This window comes from Priapulus caudatus, unplaced genomic scaffold (assembly GCF_000485595.1).
Source record: "Priapulus caudatus unplaced genomic scaffold, Priapulus_caudatus-5.0.1 Scaffold71, whole genome shotgun sequence".
NCBI lineage: Eukaryota > Metazoa > Priapulida > Priapulimorpha > Priapulimorphida > Priapulidae > Priapulus > Priapulus caudatus.
The window spans coordinates 142,726-164,992 of record NW_014577132.1 but is presented as its reverse complement, the minus strand read 5'-3'; the positions used below and the strand labels follow the sequence as shown (position 1 = coordinate 164,992).

Here is a 22,267-nt window from a genome sequence, read left to right as displayed (position 1 = left end):
AACTGGTGTTCCCCTGATTTATGGCCGGCAAGGTGCACACGGCTCCGGGGGGCCTCCTGTCACAGGCATGCGCACTCGCGTGAATGTGTTAAGTGAAACACGGGCAAGGTATACACGGTCGGACATCGCGCTGTGTACACTTCACTATTGTCTCTCCCGGGTGCTAACCTCTGGACATTAATCAAGCTGCTCTCGGGCCACATGCGATGACTGACCCTGCCGGTCAGCCAGCTTGGCATTCCTGCGGCTGAGCCCCTGAAAGGCTTGTAATCTCGTCACAGCGAAAGTCTCAGGATTTGGCGGGCCTGTGACCGGCTCTCACGTATAGCTGCCCTTATCTACCACCATGCGACTGGAAGGCGACGGAGCAATAATGCAGTAGTGATGTAAGATCACAACATACGGGACATAAGAACACATTACTTCCCGATGTATCAAACAGACGTTAGATAAATCGGGAAGTAAACTGGAAGGCCTGAGCTGAGAGGTTCGGTGCCGTTACATCGGCTGCCGGGAGAGCGGGGACCATTATTACCGTCACGGGGATACACGGAAACAACTGGGTCAGTTGTTAACGTTACAATTATAAACGCAGAAAACCAAAGAATACTTGTCCGGTAATTGCATTAATCTCCATTGAATAATTTAGCACAAATTGAAATTGCATGATATTTTAATGACGCCGAGAGCAATCACGTGCGAGTGCGTCTTACAAATATGCATTCGGATAATTAAAATGCTCTCGCCGCGAAGCTGTCGTGGTCTTTGCCGCCGCGCACCTGCAATTCTATTAAAAATATTGTGGTCATGACTAATGTGTCGATGACATCATTAGCGAGTAGCGGCGGCTGAGTTATTGCTCGTGCGTGGGAGTATAATGGCGCGAACACATGGCTATCCAGACTCCAGGCCGCCCGACTCCCGCCTTACTCCTCCCGCCTCTGTCAGCAGTAACACCGGCAGCAGCAGGTTATCATAGAGGTAACGGGTCCGGGTCGAGGGGGCAGTAACTGAATGCTGCTGCTGGTCTTGCGCTTGTTTTAACGCGGAATCGAAATTCAAGTAGGTTTTTTGTTAGTAGTCTTTTAATGCATTTGTTTCAAAGCCGATATGCTATCACGTCTGCTTCAAAGAGACACGACGCTCGTTTTCGATAGGGAACAACTAATTTATTTGTCATGGACACCTCTAAGCTGGTACTGTCGAAGACTTGGTATATATGGTTATACTAGTCGATATTTGGCGTAAGAAACGATTTGTTAAGCCGTGCATCCGCAAGCTCGCCTCTCCAGCTGTGTCGCAGCGAAACGAGAACGAATAAATCTGCCAGCACGCGTTGTTTTTACGATGCGAGGCAGGCGCCGCTTTCGCACAGGTTTCAACATATTGTTCCACACCGCGGAAGATACATCGTGATGAGTTATTGGCTTTCCGTATAGTTACTATACGCGAGGCAAGGTTCGTGACAAGAAAAGTCCATATTCACATAAACCTCCGTCGCGCGCGTTTACGTCGACAACGTTGATCGTTTCAGTGCGCTATTGTTTCGGGGAGAAGTTACTCGAATTCAAGCGGTTTAAAAACGCTAAAGATGTTTAGTGTTGTAAGCCGTGACGCAAACGACTGAAACGCGATCGGTGTTTCTGTACGGACACGTCGAAATCGTTAGGCGAGTAAGCGGCGCTCTGTTTACAAAGAGCGTGGGCGCGCACGAGATCCCCAGAGGCTATGTGGCGATGCACATCAACATGCAAAAATTCGGAAAGCGAAATTTACGAGAGGAGAAAGTTGTTTTCCGTGTTCAGCACATCCGACGATTCGACGACTCGGAAGATGAAGGCACACTTCCCACAGACACCCGCAGATGTTCCACACACACGCAAGCACTTACACACGCACGCACACACACACACACACACACACACACACACACACACACACACACACACACACACACACACACACACACCATGTTTAGTGTCAAATGATTGGAGAATTTAGATAGTGGGAAATGCTAAATGTTGCAGAAGAGGTTGTGAGAGGGGATCAAGTGTGTTTAGATTGAAGAAACGTCTTCGAAAACACTAGGCCGTGTATATTACAAGAGGATTTGGCTAGGTTATTTGAAGTACTACTTGTTCTTCTACGAATTAAGATTTAAACTGCATGTGTTTATTAAGTCCCCTGTACAGGAAACTGTTTGTGTGGCATATGAGCCTAATTACGCGTGTGATTTAGAGTGATGCGGGCAATTCGATTACTTAAATTTATTTCCGGACACGCGTTACGGAAAACTGATGTATGCTGAATCAAAAAAACTATAGATCCACTTCATTTACATGTGCCACTAGCCTTACGTTGTCACAGCTATGAAAATGTCAGAAACATGACAATCATGTGGTAAATACACTACGCATTAACCGCTTCCTATTCAAACACGCGGTAGATCAAACGCCGTGCTGCCATCTGACAGTGATTATTCGCATTAAATATTAACCGGCTACAGTTGAATTTTAATTAGCGTTCAGACCAGGTATGCATGAGCGGAGCTGCTGATACCAGATTGGTGGTGGGCAGGTGAGCAGCTAGCAGCAGCAGCAACAGCAACAGCAGCAGCCGAGGCAGGATGCTTGGCCATATCACACGCGCTGCTTGTGAGTGGGTTGAGCACTAGTGTGGCTGCTGTTGTACTCGTGCTTGCACTGTCTACGCAAGTGCGCCGGATTATGCCACATGCTAAGCGTAGACTCGATTTGAAGTGACTAATATCGGTTTCATTTGTGTATTTTGGTGTCTCTGTTGGATTGGTTGTCGCTCAGGTATGTTTTTCTGACTTCTTTCATAGCAACCTTTGTTCAGATAATGAGGATAAAGAAAGTTTTGCGAGTATAAAATTGTTGAGAACTTTCCGTGAACGGTGTTTTGGCTCTAAACTAGACCTTGACTGCCGAGTAAGTTCGGCATCCCTGACGAAGTATTGAGTTTGTACTACAGCTATCTAGCATGTACGAGTGTGTATACTGTTAAACCCGTTGACATTGAAAGTTCGGATGATTACTATACACTTGGCGTACGCTGTCAGTTTTCACGGAACTGGCGCAGCGGTGCATGTGCGTCGGCTTGTCCCGGTTGATTGTCGTTACATCTTACTTCTCATGTCCGAAAGCTGCGAGGAATCTGTGTAAGCTGTCTGCGCGCTGCAGCGTAATGAAAAAAATGGCTAAGCGCGCAGCAAAAATAGCAGTGCGAATCTGTTCTACGTCTCCGGCTGATTCCAACCAGATTCGTCGTGGGGCCATGTTGTTTTCCTTTCAGATGTTTCGCCATGTTGACGCGCATTTTTTGGTGTATTTGTTTGTTAGTATTGGAATGCTATCTGGCGCTCCTCTTCAGCGCACGAGACGGGGCAGTAACAGTATCATTAGAAGAAGATTCTACGGCGATGGCGAACCACGCAGGGCAGCTGTTGGCGATGCCCGGAAGTACTACTGTCATCTCACTGCCTCGTCTCTCGTGGTCGCGGACATCGCTCCGAATCTCACGCGCGCCTTGAAGATTCATTTATGTTGTGACTTTCGCGTCGTGAGTGATGTTTGCAAAAGTGACCACCGTAGTCGGCGCGGGGAAGCTGCTTGAAGGGAGGAGACTTGCGTCGGATAAAGGATGATTCGGCGAGCTGTCGAACGGGGGACTTCGGGCCGCACACATGTGCTGGACATTTGCACGCTTGTCAGCTCACCAGCCTAACGCGCCTTTGATCTCGCCCTGCCCGGCTTCCAACCGAATGTGGCGCCAATTTGTGGCACATGCCAGCCCAGCTCACATGGCATCCCCAGCAGAGAAAGCATCTGAAAGTGATTGTGCAGCAACTCTGCGCTTAAATTTAGCTAAAAGCTGCTAAACCAACGCCGACTCCCTCTCCGGGCGTGATGACCACCTACGCTCTAACAAAAACAAAAGTGGGTTGATGTAGGGCCACTTCTGTCGACTACCAATAAACGCCTGAAAGCAGGTTGGATATCTCACGTCCTTCGCCGTGAAACCGGATGCTGTTTGTCTGCTGACCACGTATATATGGCCCCCGAGTTTAGTGAAAGGGGAATGGCTAAGCTAATGCCGCACTGACCACCCAGACAGATGGCCGGCAGCGCGGTCAGCAAATTAGGAGAGTCAGATCATAGCTGGACGCCTCCGAAATGATGATGCCCCGTGCAGACCCGCCTATTAATTATAGAATTGACCGAGTGCCTGCATCATTTATGATGTTGTGTTGATTGATTGTTTAATCCTAACAGGATTATAAGGCGTGTTTTTGTTTGCACGCTGACCCTAACAGCTGCCACGTGGTGGGATATGGTCATACTTGCCGTGTGCTGCACGGAAGCTGCATGATAGGGAATAGTACCCACCGGTATGGATGCAGGGGTAAAGACCACCGGCTATACATGTACATGTGAGCATTCGATGACGTTTAATTAACCATAGAATTACGCGAAGCAAAGAGAATATCTCTTAAATACCGCTCCAAACCTAAGCAGCTACATCTATTGCGAGCAGATATACACGTTCATGCACGCGGTATGATCTGATAAGGGGGATCACACTCTAACGATCATTTTCATCTGTAATTAAAGCCAGTTATTTTGCATCACTTTTTGATCCCTGCAAAAAGCAACAGGTTCGTCTTCCCGGTGCTATAAGAAGGGTTGCCACACACTCTCTCACTAAGCCTGTGAAACCAATTATAAATAAGCGATCCAAATCCATTCGATGCACGCGCACTTGCGTAAACTTAGGCACAGACTCACACACACGCACGCACGCACGCACACACAAACATGCACGCGCACGCACACACACAAACATGCACGCGCGCACACACACACACACACACACACCACACGACACAAATATATATATATAAATATATATACTATATATGTTTACGTATATATAATATATATATAATATATGTATAATCAATATATCAAATAAATAATATAATATTATACTATAATACTATATATTGTATAAATATATACTACACATCACATCGGCAGCGTCTGCAATGCCTCCATGCAGGGAGATCCCGCGCGCCGAATTCTGCAGCGCCCCCCATTTAGTGCGTGATTTTATTCGATGAGGAGGAACCGAAGCTGCGCGCCGTGTGAACACCGAAGCCAATTACCTGTCGTAAAGCGCTGGGTGGAGATGTCGAATTAGTAGCCGTGATCGATGGTAATAGCATTTCTAGAACGCCGAGCGTGCTGCGAGGCAGCCTGCAGCAGCATCCTCCCGCTGTAGCATATACGCTGCTGCAGCACGCAGGGCTCTCTAGTTGCCGATGCGGATACTTTTAGAGGACGGATGATTAACCTTGGACGTTGTCAGCGACTCGTTTCACTCGAAACTCGCGCGGCAAGTGTAAGTGATCACTCCATCTACTCGCCGTTAAGGTGAAATGAGTGCGGGATTCCTTCTAACACGTGTGTTGTCGGTGTTTTGTGTGCGATGGTACTGGCGAGGCTTTGCGTGACACACACTAAACACGCGACACACGATTTTGCGTGACACACGATCTCGTGTGATCGTTTTGTGAGCGTGGGCATTGTTATTGTATAGTGTACAGGTTCGAGATGCATTACATATTTTTCGTGTTCGAGATTTCGTTTGGTATCAGTATTTATGAAAATATCTACGTACTTGTCTGAACAAGTATGTACGGCTATTTCGTGTTTGTCATTTAGTTACGTCGCGTGCACACAAACCTAATAATCACAGCATATGTGTAATGCTGGCCAGACTGTAAACGCCACTGATATCTTTATACAACACATACATGGTTGATATTAAAATCTTCTCTATGTTTTGGTTTGTAAATGGATTCTATCTTTCCACAACTACTTCCCAGATTTCTGTTGGATAGCATTATGTGATGCAAGGCTAGACTGACTTCATAATTTGTTGCGAATGAAGCGCCCGTGGAGTTGGTTACGTGGAGGGAGCTTTGGAGCCAGTCTCGTGTATGGCCTTGCTATTAATGGTTCAAAATAAAATGCCTGAAAATATGGTCTACCTGCCGTGAAATACATGAAAGCTACAATTGTACATTTGGATTGCCTTTACAGCGATAATTGATGGCTTATTGCCGTATAAAGCAAAATACTAGTAATTCCTTCCTAAATTAGCTATAATTACTCAAATCACCTTAGTTAGTGTCAAGATAATGTGCCGATTCATGGCTCGTGGTGTCGTAAATTGTGGCTATTTACGGTTCTTTTTCGTAAATTCAGCGCTGCGGTTTACGCGCATCTCTGAAAGTATTTGGGTCATCATAGACACCCCGTGCAGACAGACGCTTCCACCGTATACGGAGGCAACAGTGGGAAACAAGTGGGACACTGGTAGGAAACAGTGGGTGTTGATACTCCCCAGTCCCCACTCTCCATGGTTTGTTTCCCGAAACTTTTCGAAACTTGTCCGGGCGCTTTTGCCCGCGGCTCTGCCCGCGCTCTGTTTCTGTTCCCCATCTCACTTGTAAGCTGCTCTCATAGTATTTGCGGTATTAATGGATTCTCAAATAAACATGCCGCGGTGAAGTTACCCAAACAGAGACACCAGGCCCGCGCCTTTAGCTGCCAGCGAAGGCGCGCACTCGCTGTGGGAAAGGATCAAGTGGGAGCAAAGGGCGCCTGCATATGCTTACCAAACCAAAAGGGGATACAACCCGGGACATTTTAACACCTCCGACTGTCAAGTGGCCGTGTTGAACAGGATTCGTCCGAGGCGTCGCATGACGAGTCAAAATAAACAGGAGACGGGGCAGGTGGTCGTCGCACGGACACGACGACGATGACGATTAATCCTCATGACGCCGCCTCACAGAGCCGTCACCGCGCAGGCGACACCCAGCGCGCAGACGTGTGTGTGTGAGCGTCTGTCTGCTGCTAGTGTTTTTCCTGCGCTGCAAAGTGTTTTTCTTCGGGCTGCGCGTTGTCTCGCTAAGCGCCGGTTAGTTTTGAATGAAAAATAAGCAGAGAAAGGATACCCTTGGGTATCGTTTCCCGCGAACGAGGACACGGGAGGGCGCGGTCAGCTCGATGATATAGATCTCTGGCCGTGTTAACACTTGTCAGCCTCCGCGTGCTTATATAAAGAACTATGTGTCAAGATCGTTCTGTTATTGGACCGGGTTCCCCGTCGGGGTTGCAATTGATGCGTGAACCAGATACTCGTGATTTCTAGATTTCTCACAATGCGCAGCGTATGTAATTCTGTAAACTAGCATTCTTGTGTAAATCTGCAAGGTCCATCTGAGTCGGTATATCCATGTCACTGTAAAAGTCGAACGTAGATATAATTGACGATATTTATCATCACAATTGGTCCACGTCCGATTTTATAAACACTGTTTTATAAAAATGTGGTCACTGTTGCGTGTTCAGCATGTACTGTGTAACAGTGTAACGTGATTGACGCGTCGATGTATTTTCCCTAACTAAATACTAGTAGTACTAAAGCGTAGTAAAGAGAGTACTAAAAAAAAGTAGTACCTGAAATTTTTAAGTTATACATGCCCCGAAGGAGGGGTTGTGAAACATGGACCATTTAATTGCGGTGTTTTCTTCAACTGGTGTGTGCACGTATACGCACTGTGCCTGGGGCATGAGCTTGTGCTTTGGGTTGTTCCTCGCATTGGTAATGTGTGCGTTTTAATGCGATAATCTAACACGTGCCTTTGGTATCCGCCGCTCACGAATTGATAAGACTAATAATTAGTTTTACCTCCGTTTTATTAAAGTTGGGTGTGTTTGCTTAAGGCATGTTTAATGTTAGTTTATAGTGCGTTCGTGTTCGGGTGGGTGGAATATTATTCAGACTTGTTATGAAAGAATGTCCTCGGGGACATGAATCTATGTCCAAAGATTTCCTTGAACTAATTGTGTGGTATGGCATGTAGCGTGTAATGGGTAGTTTCGCCGGCTACTGCGGTGAATTCGAAGCTGCACTTGAAGTTGTAATAAGTTGTTTGTACATGATTTTGTTGCTGATAACCGTTTAACCCTGATACCGTGCTGCTATGCTCCCCTGATTCCCTGCATCTCTACTTCACTGCTACTATGCTAAACTGTTACTTTTCTACCCCGATACTCTGTCATGCTGCTACCCTATGCTACCTCATGCAACTATGCTACCCCGCTATTTATATAGTATATAATAATACCCGGATAATCCGTTACTGTGCTTTGCTACCCTGGTACCCAAATAATACCCCACCCTGCTATTCTATTACTTTACTGTTCTGCTACACCGCTACAATAATACTTTTCTACTATGCTACCATGATACTCACCTACTGTGCTACTCGGTTACGATACCACAATGATTCTACATATGCTGCTTATAAAAGCAGCATATGTAGAATCATTGTGGTAGCGTAGTGGAAGAATAGTAGAGACATATGCTGCTGCTGTGCTTCTTTAATCCCCTGCTCCACTGCTACCGTGCTACTCTGTTCGCACTCACATTCGCGGATGACAAGCAGTGAGTGATACCATAGGCGGTGATACTGCATCACGCATTGTAGCTCTAGAACTATAGCCCTTCGTTCTGCCACAGGCGAAGCGGCATAGCGAGCGAAGCAGTGCAGCAGCAGTGCAGCAGCAGTGCAGCATCGAAGCAGTGCTCAGCCTGTGGCAGAACGAAGGGCTATATAGTTCTAGAGCTAGTCGCATCGCGGTTCGTCCGCTACCGGGATGCTATCGTGTGTATAACACGATGCAAATCGCCTGCGTTCCACTTATTTTACTCGTGCTTTTATCTTAGCATCTTGTTTTATCAAGTCAATAACCTTACTCTGTTTCACGTGAAGCCAATTGCTGGGAGCGTTTTTATCGAACGAATGTACTGGATATGTGTGGGCGTATCGGGTCTGTCGTCATCGCGTGATATTGTTATAAAGGTCTGTAGCATGTGGTGCCGAGAACATTGGTGCAAAAAAAGTAGTTTCGCCTGACCATATGTGAGCAACCACGCTTTTATTCCTCGTGTTTATTTTTTAGCCCTAATCGTGCCTCATTACACCTCCTGTACTGATACTATAAGGACATATTATGGCTAAAGACGCGGTCACGTTTTTTCACATATAGACTAAGACATTAATACCAAGCTGTGAAGCTTGTTTTCAGAGCCCGCTGGTCGTGGTAGGTCTTGTCATTATGCCCAAATATGCAGCAGCTTGTGTTTTTTGCGCGTGTGTCCCCATTGATGATGCCCTCGATGTAACAGTCCCATGCGCATAGTAGCGCTGCGGCTGCGTATATACACTTAACTGCCGTGCTTACTGCAAAACGCTTGTTTGATCTTGACTACGCATTCTAACATCAAAGGAAGCTCCTTTATATCTTGCCTTGCCCTTGAGATTCTTGTCACACAAAATCGCTGTGTCTGCTTAGGCAATATACATTTTTTCTAGCCCCTCGGGTCGGTCCCAAATCTGTCATCGGGGCGGGGGCTTTTCGGTGGCGATCACCAAAGAATCAACCATAGATCATTTCAGATCGTGGAATACATAGTTGCGTCGCCCGGTGTGAGAAACCGAAGATGCGATCACTGTTTTTTTTCCATGATCCCTCATGTCCGGGTTTTGCAATATGATTAGTTGCATCGGTGTCGTAGGTGGTCGATGTGACGTTAGGTTTCTACTGTGAATGGATTTATTAGTGATGCCGTATTTTGCTTGCTATAGTATCGCAGGAATGCAGCCGGTGAACCGTTCGCGCTCCGGCTCCCCACATGGGACAAGAGAGAAGGCCTGATCAACAGGCTGTGGTTTAAGTTTCTCTATCAGGCCTCGTGTTTATGTTACCCTCAGACGAGTGTTTTTTAACATGACATTTTTGTGCAGATCAGCTACAGAGAAAGCTCAACGCTGTTTAGAAAGCTGTCATCTCGCGTTTCGAGAAAAGGCCCAGGCCGAAAGTTTGTTAAGCTTGTTGATGGAGCTCTCACACAATGAGTTGGCATGTTGTTGTGTCGCCGAAGCTATAAATAAGATGTTTACAGTTGATAATAACTCGAAATCGCCTTCTAAAACAACCCCAATCTCAACCACAAATTCGCAACCGAATAACTTAAAATAACTCACTAGTAAGGTTACTTCACTAATAAACATATAGCTTGAATATACTTATTAAAATATTTTACAACTTCTTAACAACTTAAATCCCTCGACGTCATGCATCAATAAATCGTATATTGTATATATCGTAAATCGTATAAATATATATCGTATATTTTCACGACATGATGTGGACACGTGACCGTACTAACGGCATCGTCGTATATTTACATGCACCAATCGTTGTGTATACAACCAGGATGCCCGGGATAGCAAACACACTCCCGTGTGGCAAGAGTTGCTGTTTATACGTGCGACCTCTGCTTGCTTGCAGGACTCCGGGGCAGTGACCAGTCAGGTGCAGGACACGCTGCAGGTTCCCGAGGCACACCTGCACGCCCTCGTCGACGGCTGCTGTACGGTGTGCAGCACTCCTGTCGAGTTCCTCAAGGGAGAGGCGGTGGCGATGGTGCAGTCGCTCGAGCAGCCCGCCGAAGCTACTAAAGATGCGAGACATCTCGCCGGCATCGTCGCCTCCCGTAACATGGCGACCCTGACAAAAAATCTACCCGTTTCAACGACGAGCCTGGCTCAGCCGAGGTAAGTGTCGTATTCGTGTTTACGATGTATACCCGGCAATGTCCATCGTGGAATATACATATATATGAAACTATACCTAGCCAGTTCCGAAGAAGAAATGCTTCTTAGAGGTATCCTCATATATTCTTGGCACGTTGTCTATTAGAAACCTGCTGACAGACCGAGAAATATATATATATATATATATATATATATATATATATCAAGAGCTAATAATACCTATTAGCTATTAGCTTAATACAAGGTATTATTAGCTCTTGATCTTTATACATATAATATATATATCGGGACTAGATAATCGAGCAGTATCCCAAAGGGATGTTGGGAATTATCTTGTCATCTTACTCGAATATATAGCTATGAGAATAGAGTGGATATATTCAAACATGGTTCCCTCGCCTCTTCTGCGATCTCCGGCATGCCGCGGGACGTGATGCGTAGCTGCTGAAGCCATGCTAGCCGCTGAGGCCATGCTTGCTGCTGAAGCCATGCTAGCTGCTGAAGCCATGCTAGCCGCTGAGGCCATGCTAGCTGCTGAAGCCATGCTAGCTGCTGAAGCCATGCTTGATTCTTACAACTAATCAGTCGACTTGCTGACAGACTACGCGCATTTCCGTACCTACTCCTCCATTACATACAGTCGACATATCGACACTTACGCGCATATTTGTATAAGTTTATGCTCTTATAGTTGCACACACCCGATTCCCCTCGCCGTTAAAACTGTTGAAAGCGTGTACTAATTGGATGTTGGCCAAGAGTGGTTATCAACGGGAATTATTATCGGTCTGTCGGCACGTTTCTCATAGACAACGTGCCAATAATTTATGAAGATACCTCTAAGAAGCATTTCTCTTTCTGAACTAGCTAGGTAGTTTCATTAGCCGAGCTGAGCTGAGGCTGAGGTTTTAGAAGGGGGAGTAGCAGGTAATTGCGTGGGTTTTATTGAATTAGGTGAGTATGTAGACGTGGTAGCATTCATGCACAGACATCTCTATATAGTATATGCACTGTCGTCGTCGCGTTTAATCAGCAGCCAGGATCAGCTGGTCAGTGTCGGTGCAATGGTGGGAATCTTGTTACCGGCCCACCTAACTCAGTTTAGCCAGCGTACATTAGCAGTGCGTGGTGCTGTCCAATTTCTAAGCAGCGTAATTCGAGAAGATTTCTCGCCGCCGTGGATATTTGATTCATATCACTGCCTGCAGCAACTGAGGATGAAACATTTGCACCTGGAAATGTTTAATGGTTATCAACACGCACACGCCTGTCTGTCGTGCTTTGTACAAGTGTTGGCGCACAGCTATGCAAAGAACCGTCTCGACTATTGTAGCGTGTGCTTGCTTAATCATTCTTGGGGTGGTTGGCGTGCCAGATATTTTCATTCGTCCTCGAACAAATTATAGGTGCACAAGCTTAGTATTGCGTGGCTCTCTAGTGGCGCGAACGCTGGTTTTCTAGGAATATCCTATCCTTTACGCTGAATCTGCTGTCACGACGAACCACACCGTGTGATTGCATTTCATGAGCCACGCTCGCAATTATTAATTGCCGCAAATTAGACGGATTAATCAATTTCACGCTGCTGGTGGAATTGGCACGTGTGTAGCACACGTTCGGTTGAAAGTCTACCCGTATATAACAATGCCAGTGGTGCTTGGACTTCTCTCCATCAGCGTAACAACTTCGACGTTGATGGCTGTCACGTATATACGTGACAACTCGCGGGGCTTCTGAAAGCTGATATCGATATTTCCATCGAAACTATATGCACGGTGCATGCTGAAGACAGCCATGCCTAATTACTCGCATATTCGAAGAACAGCCTAACCGCGTAACGTTACGTAATTGCTGTTGGATATACGCAGTTAGATCAAACGCGCAGCTGTATCAAATCCGTTTAGCAATATACCGGATCGGGGGCGCGTTTCACGAACGTCCGTTCGCTATTTTCTCCGCTATCTCCTCCGCTAACTCCCGAGTTGTCCGCTAAATAGCGGATATGAAGCCGTAACCAAAAAGGTTTGCTTCGTGAAGGGGTTTTTAGAACAGGACCAACGTTTTTTTTCGCGTGTGTCGATGTTCAAACGCGGGTGAATCTCACACCTGGTTGCATCGCCATGCTTTATGAAGACCTTATGCCCCGACCACTTCACTAGAATGTTAGACGCCTACAGGGAAGTTGCCCTCTCCAAGGATTTATTCGTGCACTAGTGTCAGTTTCATTACAAATATTGGCTGCTACTTCCCTCAAACTTGGCTACTTTATCTCCAAACATGCTTTAAGCCTAATTATGTCTTCCGCTGACTAAGTACACGCAGTGAACATCTAACCATAGTCGCTCCGTGAATTATTCAGCAGCGAAGGGAACCAGTGAAATAGCGTTTACACAGCTGATGATGATATCAAGAACTTATGCACATGTGGCATAACATCGATGCAGTGCTCGATTCCGTAGGGTTGTGATGTAACTTCGCGTGTGTGCATTTTTATTAGTTTACACACTGTGCGTCATAGAAATGCTATGCTATCGCAGCTATGTTTTGCATGATCTTTGAGGGTCATGGGGTGGCAGCCGCTAAGGAAGCTCCAGCGCGTGAGACAATAGATACGCTGCAGTGTACCTGCAGCTCTTGGTTGGGAGATTACGTCTAGAAGTAAGAAGCGGCCGTGTTACTTGCTGTTTTCATTATTCGCCCCTGCTTGCACTCCTATAAAAACTCAAGACATTCGCAAACATGTGCTCATGCGAGAAAAGGGGGAGTTGTTTTTTATACTGAGTGCTGAATTTTTTTAATTATGAAACTAACCTTTTCCCTTGTTTGTATTACCATCGTACCTTACTGTCTGTTTGCCTATAGCTATTTCTTCCCCCTTACTCTTTCACGTGTGTGTGCCTACCCAATCTCTTGTGCTCGCTCGTTCTCACTCCTTGCGTCCGTCCTACCGCACGTTCCTCCCTCTATCTAATATCTACCATTCTATATATCTACCTACCCATCTGTGTGTCTTTCTATCTATCTATCTATTTATCTATCGCTTAATCTATTCATTCATTCATTTATCTATCTATATGTCTCTGTCTATCTGTATATATATATAGATAAATAAATATATCTATCCATCTATCCATCAACCCTTCTATTCATCTATTGGTCCATCTGTCTATTCGTCTATCCATCCTTCTCGTGCACGCGTATGTGAATTACTTCGCTTGGCATGCGAATAGAACACTCACCTAGTACCAGCCTATGGATTTAATATCTCTGCGGGATGACTGAATTGCGTTAGCTCATCACTGCTGGGATGCAGTTACAAGCTGCCACCTAATGTTTTATTGTCTTGTTTCGATGATAAAACTCCCCTGCCGACGAACCCGCCGCTTGTTGGCTATAGTGAGTGGCGAACTCTGAGAGAAGCAGACGATCAATTCAAGCTACACGTAGCTATTATATCATACGTGCTCCTCGTGCGTGTTATGTGTTGCCTTGGTAATTGATATTTTTGGGAAATTGTGCTATTGATTTCACGTAATAACCTATTGTGATTGCTCGTAATTGTGTTGACATATAATTATTTTCGCGACTGTCCACCCCTATCGTGGATTGGTCATTGTGCGGAGGGTGCTGAAGGGCTCCCATGTCGGTACTTAGGCGCAGGGTCACCGACATGAGACCTCTCGGGCGTGGGCACTCATCTGAACGTGGTATACGCACAAGCAAATTCACACTAGCCATCTGTCTATGTGACGTATATCTCCTCTCTCATACAGGACTATAGGCGTTTACCCAAACGCTGCAGTTTAACTTCATTCTTATTTATAGCTATCGTTTATTACCGGTAGTCGTTTGCATATACGCACGACAATTTTTGTCCCCCTCCCCCCAGCTGTCCACTGTTGTTGCACCCGACAGTGCCACTGTTGTTTCACCAAACACAGCACTGATAGTACTGCCGGTGAGCGTCCCATTATTGCGCGCAGGAGGCGGCATATGGCACTATTTGTGTTTTTCTCTTTTAGCCGGCTGGTTTGCGAAGCGATGACGTGATGGGGGAAAATATTCACTGTTGTATAATGCTGCTGTCTGTATTGCATGACTCACGTGGTGCTAGACTGCAAACGCGGGAAACCGGAGTTTATGTGACATATATATATATATATATACACACACACATATACATATATATGTCTTTATGTCTTATGTCTACACATATTTGTCTTTATTAACTCCTGATATATATGTATATATATATATACATATACATATACATATACATATACATATACATATACATATACATATACATATACATATACATATACATATATATGTATACATGGGACGGGGGAGAATTCTTTGGAATTGGTTGGTATACCTCTCGTTCAAATTATAGTCTGCCACGTAAACACGTGGAGGATAAATCGGAAGGCACGCATCCGGCCGTCACCAAACTACACTCCAGTCTACTATGCCCAGCGTGCCTAGTGTGTGTCGCTCCATGGGCCGGTGTGGTCGACAGCCCGGTCCGCCTACTAGGTTTGTAACCAGCTGCTTGAATAGACGCCTTTTGGGTGGCATTTACAATTCATACTGGATTTCGCTATGCTAATCGCGGCTGCTGTCCGAGTTCACCAAAATATACGATATTCATTGATATGTGATAATACTGCCACTAATCCTGCCGCAATTATCGGATTTGCTTCAGATTTATATAGAGAAACTAGCCAATTTCAAGCAGGTGAAATATTAGGCGTAATGACGCTGGATTTGATAACAGCAGTCAACGTGACCATCTGCCAGAACAGCTTATGGCTATAACTAACTTGCGCGCGCCAGCGTTCGCGTTGGTAGCCTTCCCCCCACATATTATGTCCCGAACTTGTGATTAACCTCCAAATCAATTCGCCAATAACGTAGCTAGTATATCTACTAGGCGTGTCATTGTATATTAGGGCCGATAGGGAGCGATCGTGCGGCCGCGACTACCTCGTTGTCGCAGCAAATACGTGTCAGGAGAATGTAGGCGTAGGCGTAGAGCCGCGGCTGCAGCACTCCGGCGTTTAGGCTCCATTAGCGATCTAGTCAGAAGTCAATTACGTTCATATTAGTACATGCGACCGCCCACGATGTGTGCCTCTGTCTAACCCTTTGGACGTGAAAGGCGCCGCGCGCGTGCTGGCTTAATTTAGCGTGTATAATTGCCGCTCCACGGCCGCAAAGACGCGCTTTTTTCGCTTCCTAATCCCCGTACAGCTTTGTGAAATATCTTGGCTTTTGTTCGAAAAAAAAGCAATTTTCCAGTCGTGAAAACGACGGACAGTGAGTGTTTATAACTGAGAAGCATATCCATTGGCCGAGAAGTATGGGGCTTAAAATAATTTAAAGCGATTGAACATTCTTTTATGAGAAAATCGCTCAACCCCAAGCAACAGCATCCCACTCATACTGCTGTCTTTCCGCATGCTAATACCCCGGTATTGCAACCAGTATTAGTAACATTTTTTTATCTGCTGCTTAATATTTTTACAGCTACGCGAGATCGCTTCCATATGTGGAATTTAGTTGTTGGAAATGTTATCCGAATGTGGTGCGTACATTGTCACATGCCGCAGGGCTTCAGCTACGTGTCAATGTTTGACAGTGTGACAGATGTGTACGTGAATCTGCTTTGATGCCGCTCCCAGCTAATGATACCGTCAGCAAAGCAGAACAACGCACTGGCGTATGCTATCGCTCAAACAACTATCCAATTGTATCATAATGCCGCGCGAAGCACAACTGCTAGATAGGATATTTAATTAAAACTAGGTGAAACAATACCACTTTGTTTACCCCGTAGCTGTGTAAACAGTCGAACGCGCGGCAGCGTTACGTTCACGTACAAAACGCACAAGTGTGACAGCAGTTCGAATCCAGGGAACTCTACACAACAATGGCCTGTGTGTGGCGGGGGTACCCCCGTAGTGTATTGGCAATGTACTGTGTGGCCGATCGAGCGTATAGTCGAGCAAATTAATAGAAAAATTGCATTATTCTGATATCACACGTCATGGTCCATCGGACCCAGGTTTACATCTACGCGTCTTTGTCATATCTAACTTTTATTGAATCAGTCGGTGATAATTGCTATTCCTGTGCACGTTTGATCGTGCCGCCCGACCCCGCGCAGTCCCCAGCGATCGTGGTGACTGTATCCCCTCTCTTATTGAATCACAATTAATTGGCACAACTTGAAAAAATCACATCGAAACTAATAATCAGCGCTTTCGTCACCAAAGGAAACATCTGTCTATGCCGTGGAGTCGTTTGTTACGCGCTGGGATGATAATCGGAGTTGACTGTACGTTAGCGTATTTTTCTACCCCATGTGGACTTCGAGGGTTGAGCATATAGAGGGCCAGGGTAGAATATATAAGAGTCAGGTTTGAGTAAATTCTGCATTGGATTCAGCACACTTACTTCGGTGTGTTAAATTAAATATTTTCGGCGATTAATCGCCTTGTTTCGTGCTCGAAAGCCTTAAACGTTACTTAGTGTGGATAACTGAACTTTATGCCAGCACTGAGCAAGATATGGAAATTGAGATAAATGCAAAATTGCTCGACCAAAATAACCACATGTAATTATCAAAATAATATTGAGATTTATTGATGGTTTGGCGAGGAAGTAATATTTCTTTCATTTTATAACTCGTTAATATAGTGACAGCATTCATTCAAATAGGTCGGTCTACAAATATAAAAATTTGCGTAAATGCGTATACATAAATAAATACCTGCGTAAATGCATATATAAGAGAAGGAGCGATGCCCATACAGGGCGACGATTTATTCCGATTTATTCCGATTTGTTCTGATTTGCGGTGCGACGTGCAAACGTGATTAAGCAGCTGGTAAAAATGTCTCTGGGATAATTTGTTGAAGCAGGCCGACAAGGGTGCACCGAGGTTGTCGGCTCAAAAAAAGTGACTCAACTGTGGTTGCTCTTTCTTGCAAAAATGTTTGCTAATTGCTGCCCAATTGCATTTACTACGCTTCCGTATGTAGGAAATCTCTGGGGATCTGCCTCTCACTTATTATACCAATTATGTATGAAAATACGTCTAAATGCAGGGCTTCTTTGTGGGGTTTTAGTTCGGTAATTGTTGGCGGATTCTAGCGGAGCATGGCTTTGAAGCTGGGATTAGTGTCAGTGTTCATTACAGTCTCACAGCTCACCAGGGATTTCACCACCCATACTGTGCAATGGGCGGCACCCCAACCCTTACTATGCGCTGCCCGGCCCCTACCTCCCACCCTCACTATAGGCTGCCCGGCCCCCTACCTCCCACCCTCACTATAGGCTGCCCGGTCCCTACCTCCCACCCTCACTATAGGCTGCCCGGCCCCTACCTCCCACCCTCACTGTGTGCTGCTTTACCCCACCCCCACCCTCACTGTGAGCTAATAACATTACTCCCCACCCCTATACCCTCGCCATGAGCTCATCACATTACCCCCACCTTCGCTGTGTGTGGTGTGACGCCACCTCCCACCCTCGCTATGAGCTAATCACATTACCCCCACCCTCGCTGTGTGTGGTGTCACGCCACCTCCCACCCTCGCTATGAGCTAATCACATTACCCCCACCCTCGCTGTGTGTGGTGTGACGCCACCTCCCACCCTCTGATTTGAATAAACTCGGATTTGCGGCTACAACCATGACCGGAAAGGTCTTTTGCGTTTCCAAAAGAAAAAACTTTCTAGCATCTCTTGCTTACATACACACGATATACTACTGTTGAACTGAAACGTATTGTGCGAAGTAGACGAGACGAATCGTAAAACCGCTGATACTATACATTGTGTTTTTTATTATCATAGAAATGTTCCGATGACATGCAATCTAAATGTAATGCCTTTATATGCCATGCTATTGTAACTTTATATGCCATGCTATGCGCTTGTGCTAACCCTGAAAACGTACGTAAACTTCCCATTCAATAATTTCTTCTGTGTCTGACTGGTTATTCGTATGTGGTCGTCACATTCCTAACCTAACTGTTGGTTTAGGTTCTGTATAGTTAGAAGGCTATTTAAATACGAATGTTAGCTTTTCACTCCGTTTTTTTAGACATGGTATCATCAGTCAAGCCTGCAATATATATATTTGATGAAGCACATTATGTTGTCAATGAAATAATAAAGTATAAAATGAACCGCCGGCTCACATGGCTGCGCATCAGTGCTACATAATAAATAAAACTCCTGCTTCAGTTAGCCAAACTCCATGGTCACCGATCACTGAGGCGTTGAATCAAACGACTGTGTGGTGGTAAGGCTCACATAGCTTGTGAAAATATATAGCGTATTATGGAATCGAATTGACATGTATACCACCGGCCGCCCAGGCGCGTGTTTTGAATTCTACACGCGTAATTAAATTGAGCATAGATTTTAAATTGCTGTACAATTAAGCTGTAATTATTTTTTACTCCGTATTAATTATTCACAGGCTGGTTTCGTACGTCATATATCTTTATATATTTTAAACGTTATTAGGTGCCTGTTAATATTTCATTGATTTCCATTCACATCTGATCCTGTTGAAGTATTATAAAATTGCGATTTGCCTTTCAAGTTTTCGTTTGAACAAAATTTATTCCCGTTTAATTATTGATATGTCACGTTTTATTCATTCGTGCGTGCGTATGCGTGTGTGTGTGCTGTGTGTGTGCGTGTAGCGAGGTGTATATATGTTGTCATTGCATGCCTGTGTGTTTGATTTTACTTTGTACTTGACTTTACGGCACATTTAAACATAATATATACAAAACACTCCTTACCTTCATCAGATATTCGATAACCCAGATTCGATATTGTAATTACAGCATAGGTGTGTTTGAAGGCAACGTTCCCATGATATAATATAGCTTTTAAGTTTTTATTGACATTTTATTGTCGTAATCAAGAACTGTCGTTTTCAGTTTCAAAACACGTTCGTGAGAAACTCCTTTGGCGCTGCTGGGTGTACGCACGCAGATCCAAATGCCAATTACATACCCCCCTCTGGCAGCATTAGGAGCAAAATGCAGATATATAATTTTTTTCTTTGTGTGCACGCGAGAGCGCTGCCAGGCGGCCATTGTTGGAGGCATTACGGGATGAGTATATGTTGTGGGGAGCAGGCAGGGCGACGGCTGTAAAGGGATTCGGCGCGCGGACGCGCGTGCAAGACAAATAGAGTCCCATCGGCATCGTAATAAGCATCTGTTATGATGATATTGGGCCAGTACGAGGCTGGCCCCCGCAGACACACACACAGTGAGAGACACAGAGAAAGACGCACAGTGAGAGAGACACACACAGAGAGACACAGTGAGAGACACGCAGAGAGAAACCAAAGACGGCAGCGCGTGACAGCGAGCGGAGAGTTGGCGCTCAGGTGAACCGCAGACCTGTCGCCCACCCTCGATGAATGAGCTTGCTGGCTGGCTGAGAGCCTAATTGAATAGACTCTGTGTCGTACTCTCCTCGGAGCGTTTTAGAGGAAATGTTTTGCGACACCGAGAAAACAAACAGCGGCTAATAATCCGCGCCGCCTGTAGTAGTATAATATACTACACTGTGAAGCAGTCCTCCGCAGCGCAGCCACCTCCTCGCGTAGGTAAACATCCTGCGATGCGACGGTACAAGGCGTCTGTTTTGCTAGCGTCGCGGCAGCCTTTCAGAAGCTAAACTGCGGCTCACGGCCTGGCCACTGGCGGATAACACAGCGCTCCTTTATGACGTGTCCCATTTCGGTATCACCTGAGCAAGGCGGTACATGCGTTCGACCCCGCTATCCGCGCGACATCCACGTGGAGATGACTTGTCTGTGCCCGCCATCGCACGACGCCGTGACAGCTTCAGTGCGGGTGTAATCCGACCCCGGCGTGACTGTGCTGCTGCCAGGTAGACTATAACCGCCGGACGGACTGCCGGACTGTGTTTCGCCCCACAAACGTCTTCAGCACACGCCGCGATTTAAGCAGATTTCCGGTTGATAACCGCCTCGTTGGCGCGTCAGGAGATTGGGAACAACCGAAAAAGAAAGTACGACCGTATCGGCATCAGCGTTAAGCCGCCGGTGGATCGATAGGTTTTCGCGGGGACATTCAGAGGCATTCACGGGATGGAGGAACTTGATCAAATCATGTTTGACCTGGCCCAGCTAGATATCATCAGGTAAAGCGATTACAGGTGTATATATGGAACTTGTGTCATATCATATGTCGCGTCCTTTCGCGTAAATTGGCACACATTACAACGAAATGTTATTGTGTTGAAGTTACATATATAATAATAATATATTGAGACCGAGGACACGCAGTAGAAGCATAGTACTTGCAGGAGTTTCTTGATTTATTGAGGCAGTAAAACGCCCTAGGTGATTTTGGCGTACCTTATTATCAGGTCTTAAAACGTTGCGGCTAAGAAAGATTGGTATGCGCTTTTCCATACAGCATGCCAGTACTACAGGCGATGTCACAATCACGAGATATTCTCTGCTGTGATTGAAATATGAATAGGGTGTTTTTTTGTAATATATAATCAACCTTATTGTGCGTTTCTTGGAGAAATCGAGAATGGGTAAAAAAAATACACAAAAGGTGAACGACAATGATGGATGCTTCGAGTTTTGATGGACGTGTTAAAAGCTGGAGTTTTGTAACAGTTGCCCTTTCACGCTTTCGTTAGCTCAAAGGAGCTGGCTGCGTCCATGTGGCACATACAAAGAGGCTGCCGGTGTAGAGGGTTTGGTTAGCAAATTTCAGTTAAAAATTCGGTTGGTTTAGTTTTCTCATGAAAGGCTGTAAAATGGTGGCCTTTCCTTTCGAACGCCTTGATAAATGTTTGACACACGATCTGGGCAGTCGCAGGTGTTACTGACAATAGACGTATAGCGAAAGGTAACGCGGAGGTAGGCGTCATAAGGAAAAGGAATAGTAGTAGTATTACCCAAGGGACGGATATTATAGTAGTACGTATGGCGGTAGAAGGATGGTGGAAGGAGATATAGTGATAGCGAGTATAAGGCGTTACATGTAGGGCTGTAGTACGTGGAAGACAGACTTGATAGCAGTGGGTACATACATGGTAGCAGCGGGGTATAGACATGGTAATAGTGGGTACATACATGGTAGCAGTGGGGTATAGAGATGGTAATAGTGGGTACATACATGGTAGCAGTGGGGTATAGACATGGTAATAGTGGGTACATACATGGTAGCAGTGGGGTATAGACATGGTAATAGTGGGTACATACATGGTAGCAGTGGGGTACATACATGGTGATAGTGGGTACATACATGGTAGCAGTGGGGTATAGACATGGTAATAGTGGGTACATACATGGTAGCAGTGGGGTATAGACATGGTAATAGTGGGTACATACATGGTAGCAGTGGGGTACATACATGGTGATAGTGGGTACCTACGTGGTAGCAGTGGGGTATAGACATGGTAATAGTGGGTACATTATCGTACATACATGGTAGCAGCGGGGTACATACATGGTAGCAG

General features: G+C 45.6%; 1 protein-coding gene across 1 annotated transcript in view; it reads left to right on the top strand.

Annotated features, from left to right (window-relative positions):
- LOC106821394 overlaps window positions 1-22,267 on the top strand; it is a 111,642-nt gene that overhangs the window by 30,002 nt on the left and 59,373 nt on the right. The window contains exon 4 of the mRNA XM_014826163.1: window positions 10,455-10,720. Within this exon, the coding sequence (XP_014681649.1) occupies window positions 10,455-10,720 (266 nt within the window). The remainder of the gene's footprint in view (window positions 1-10,454; window positions 10,721-22,267) is intronic.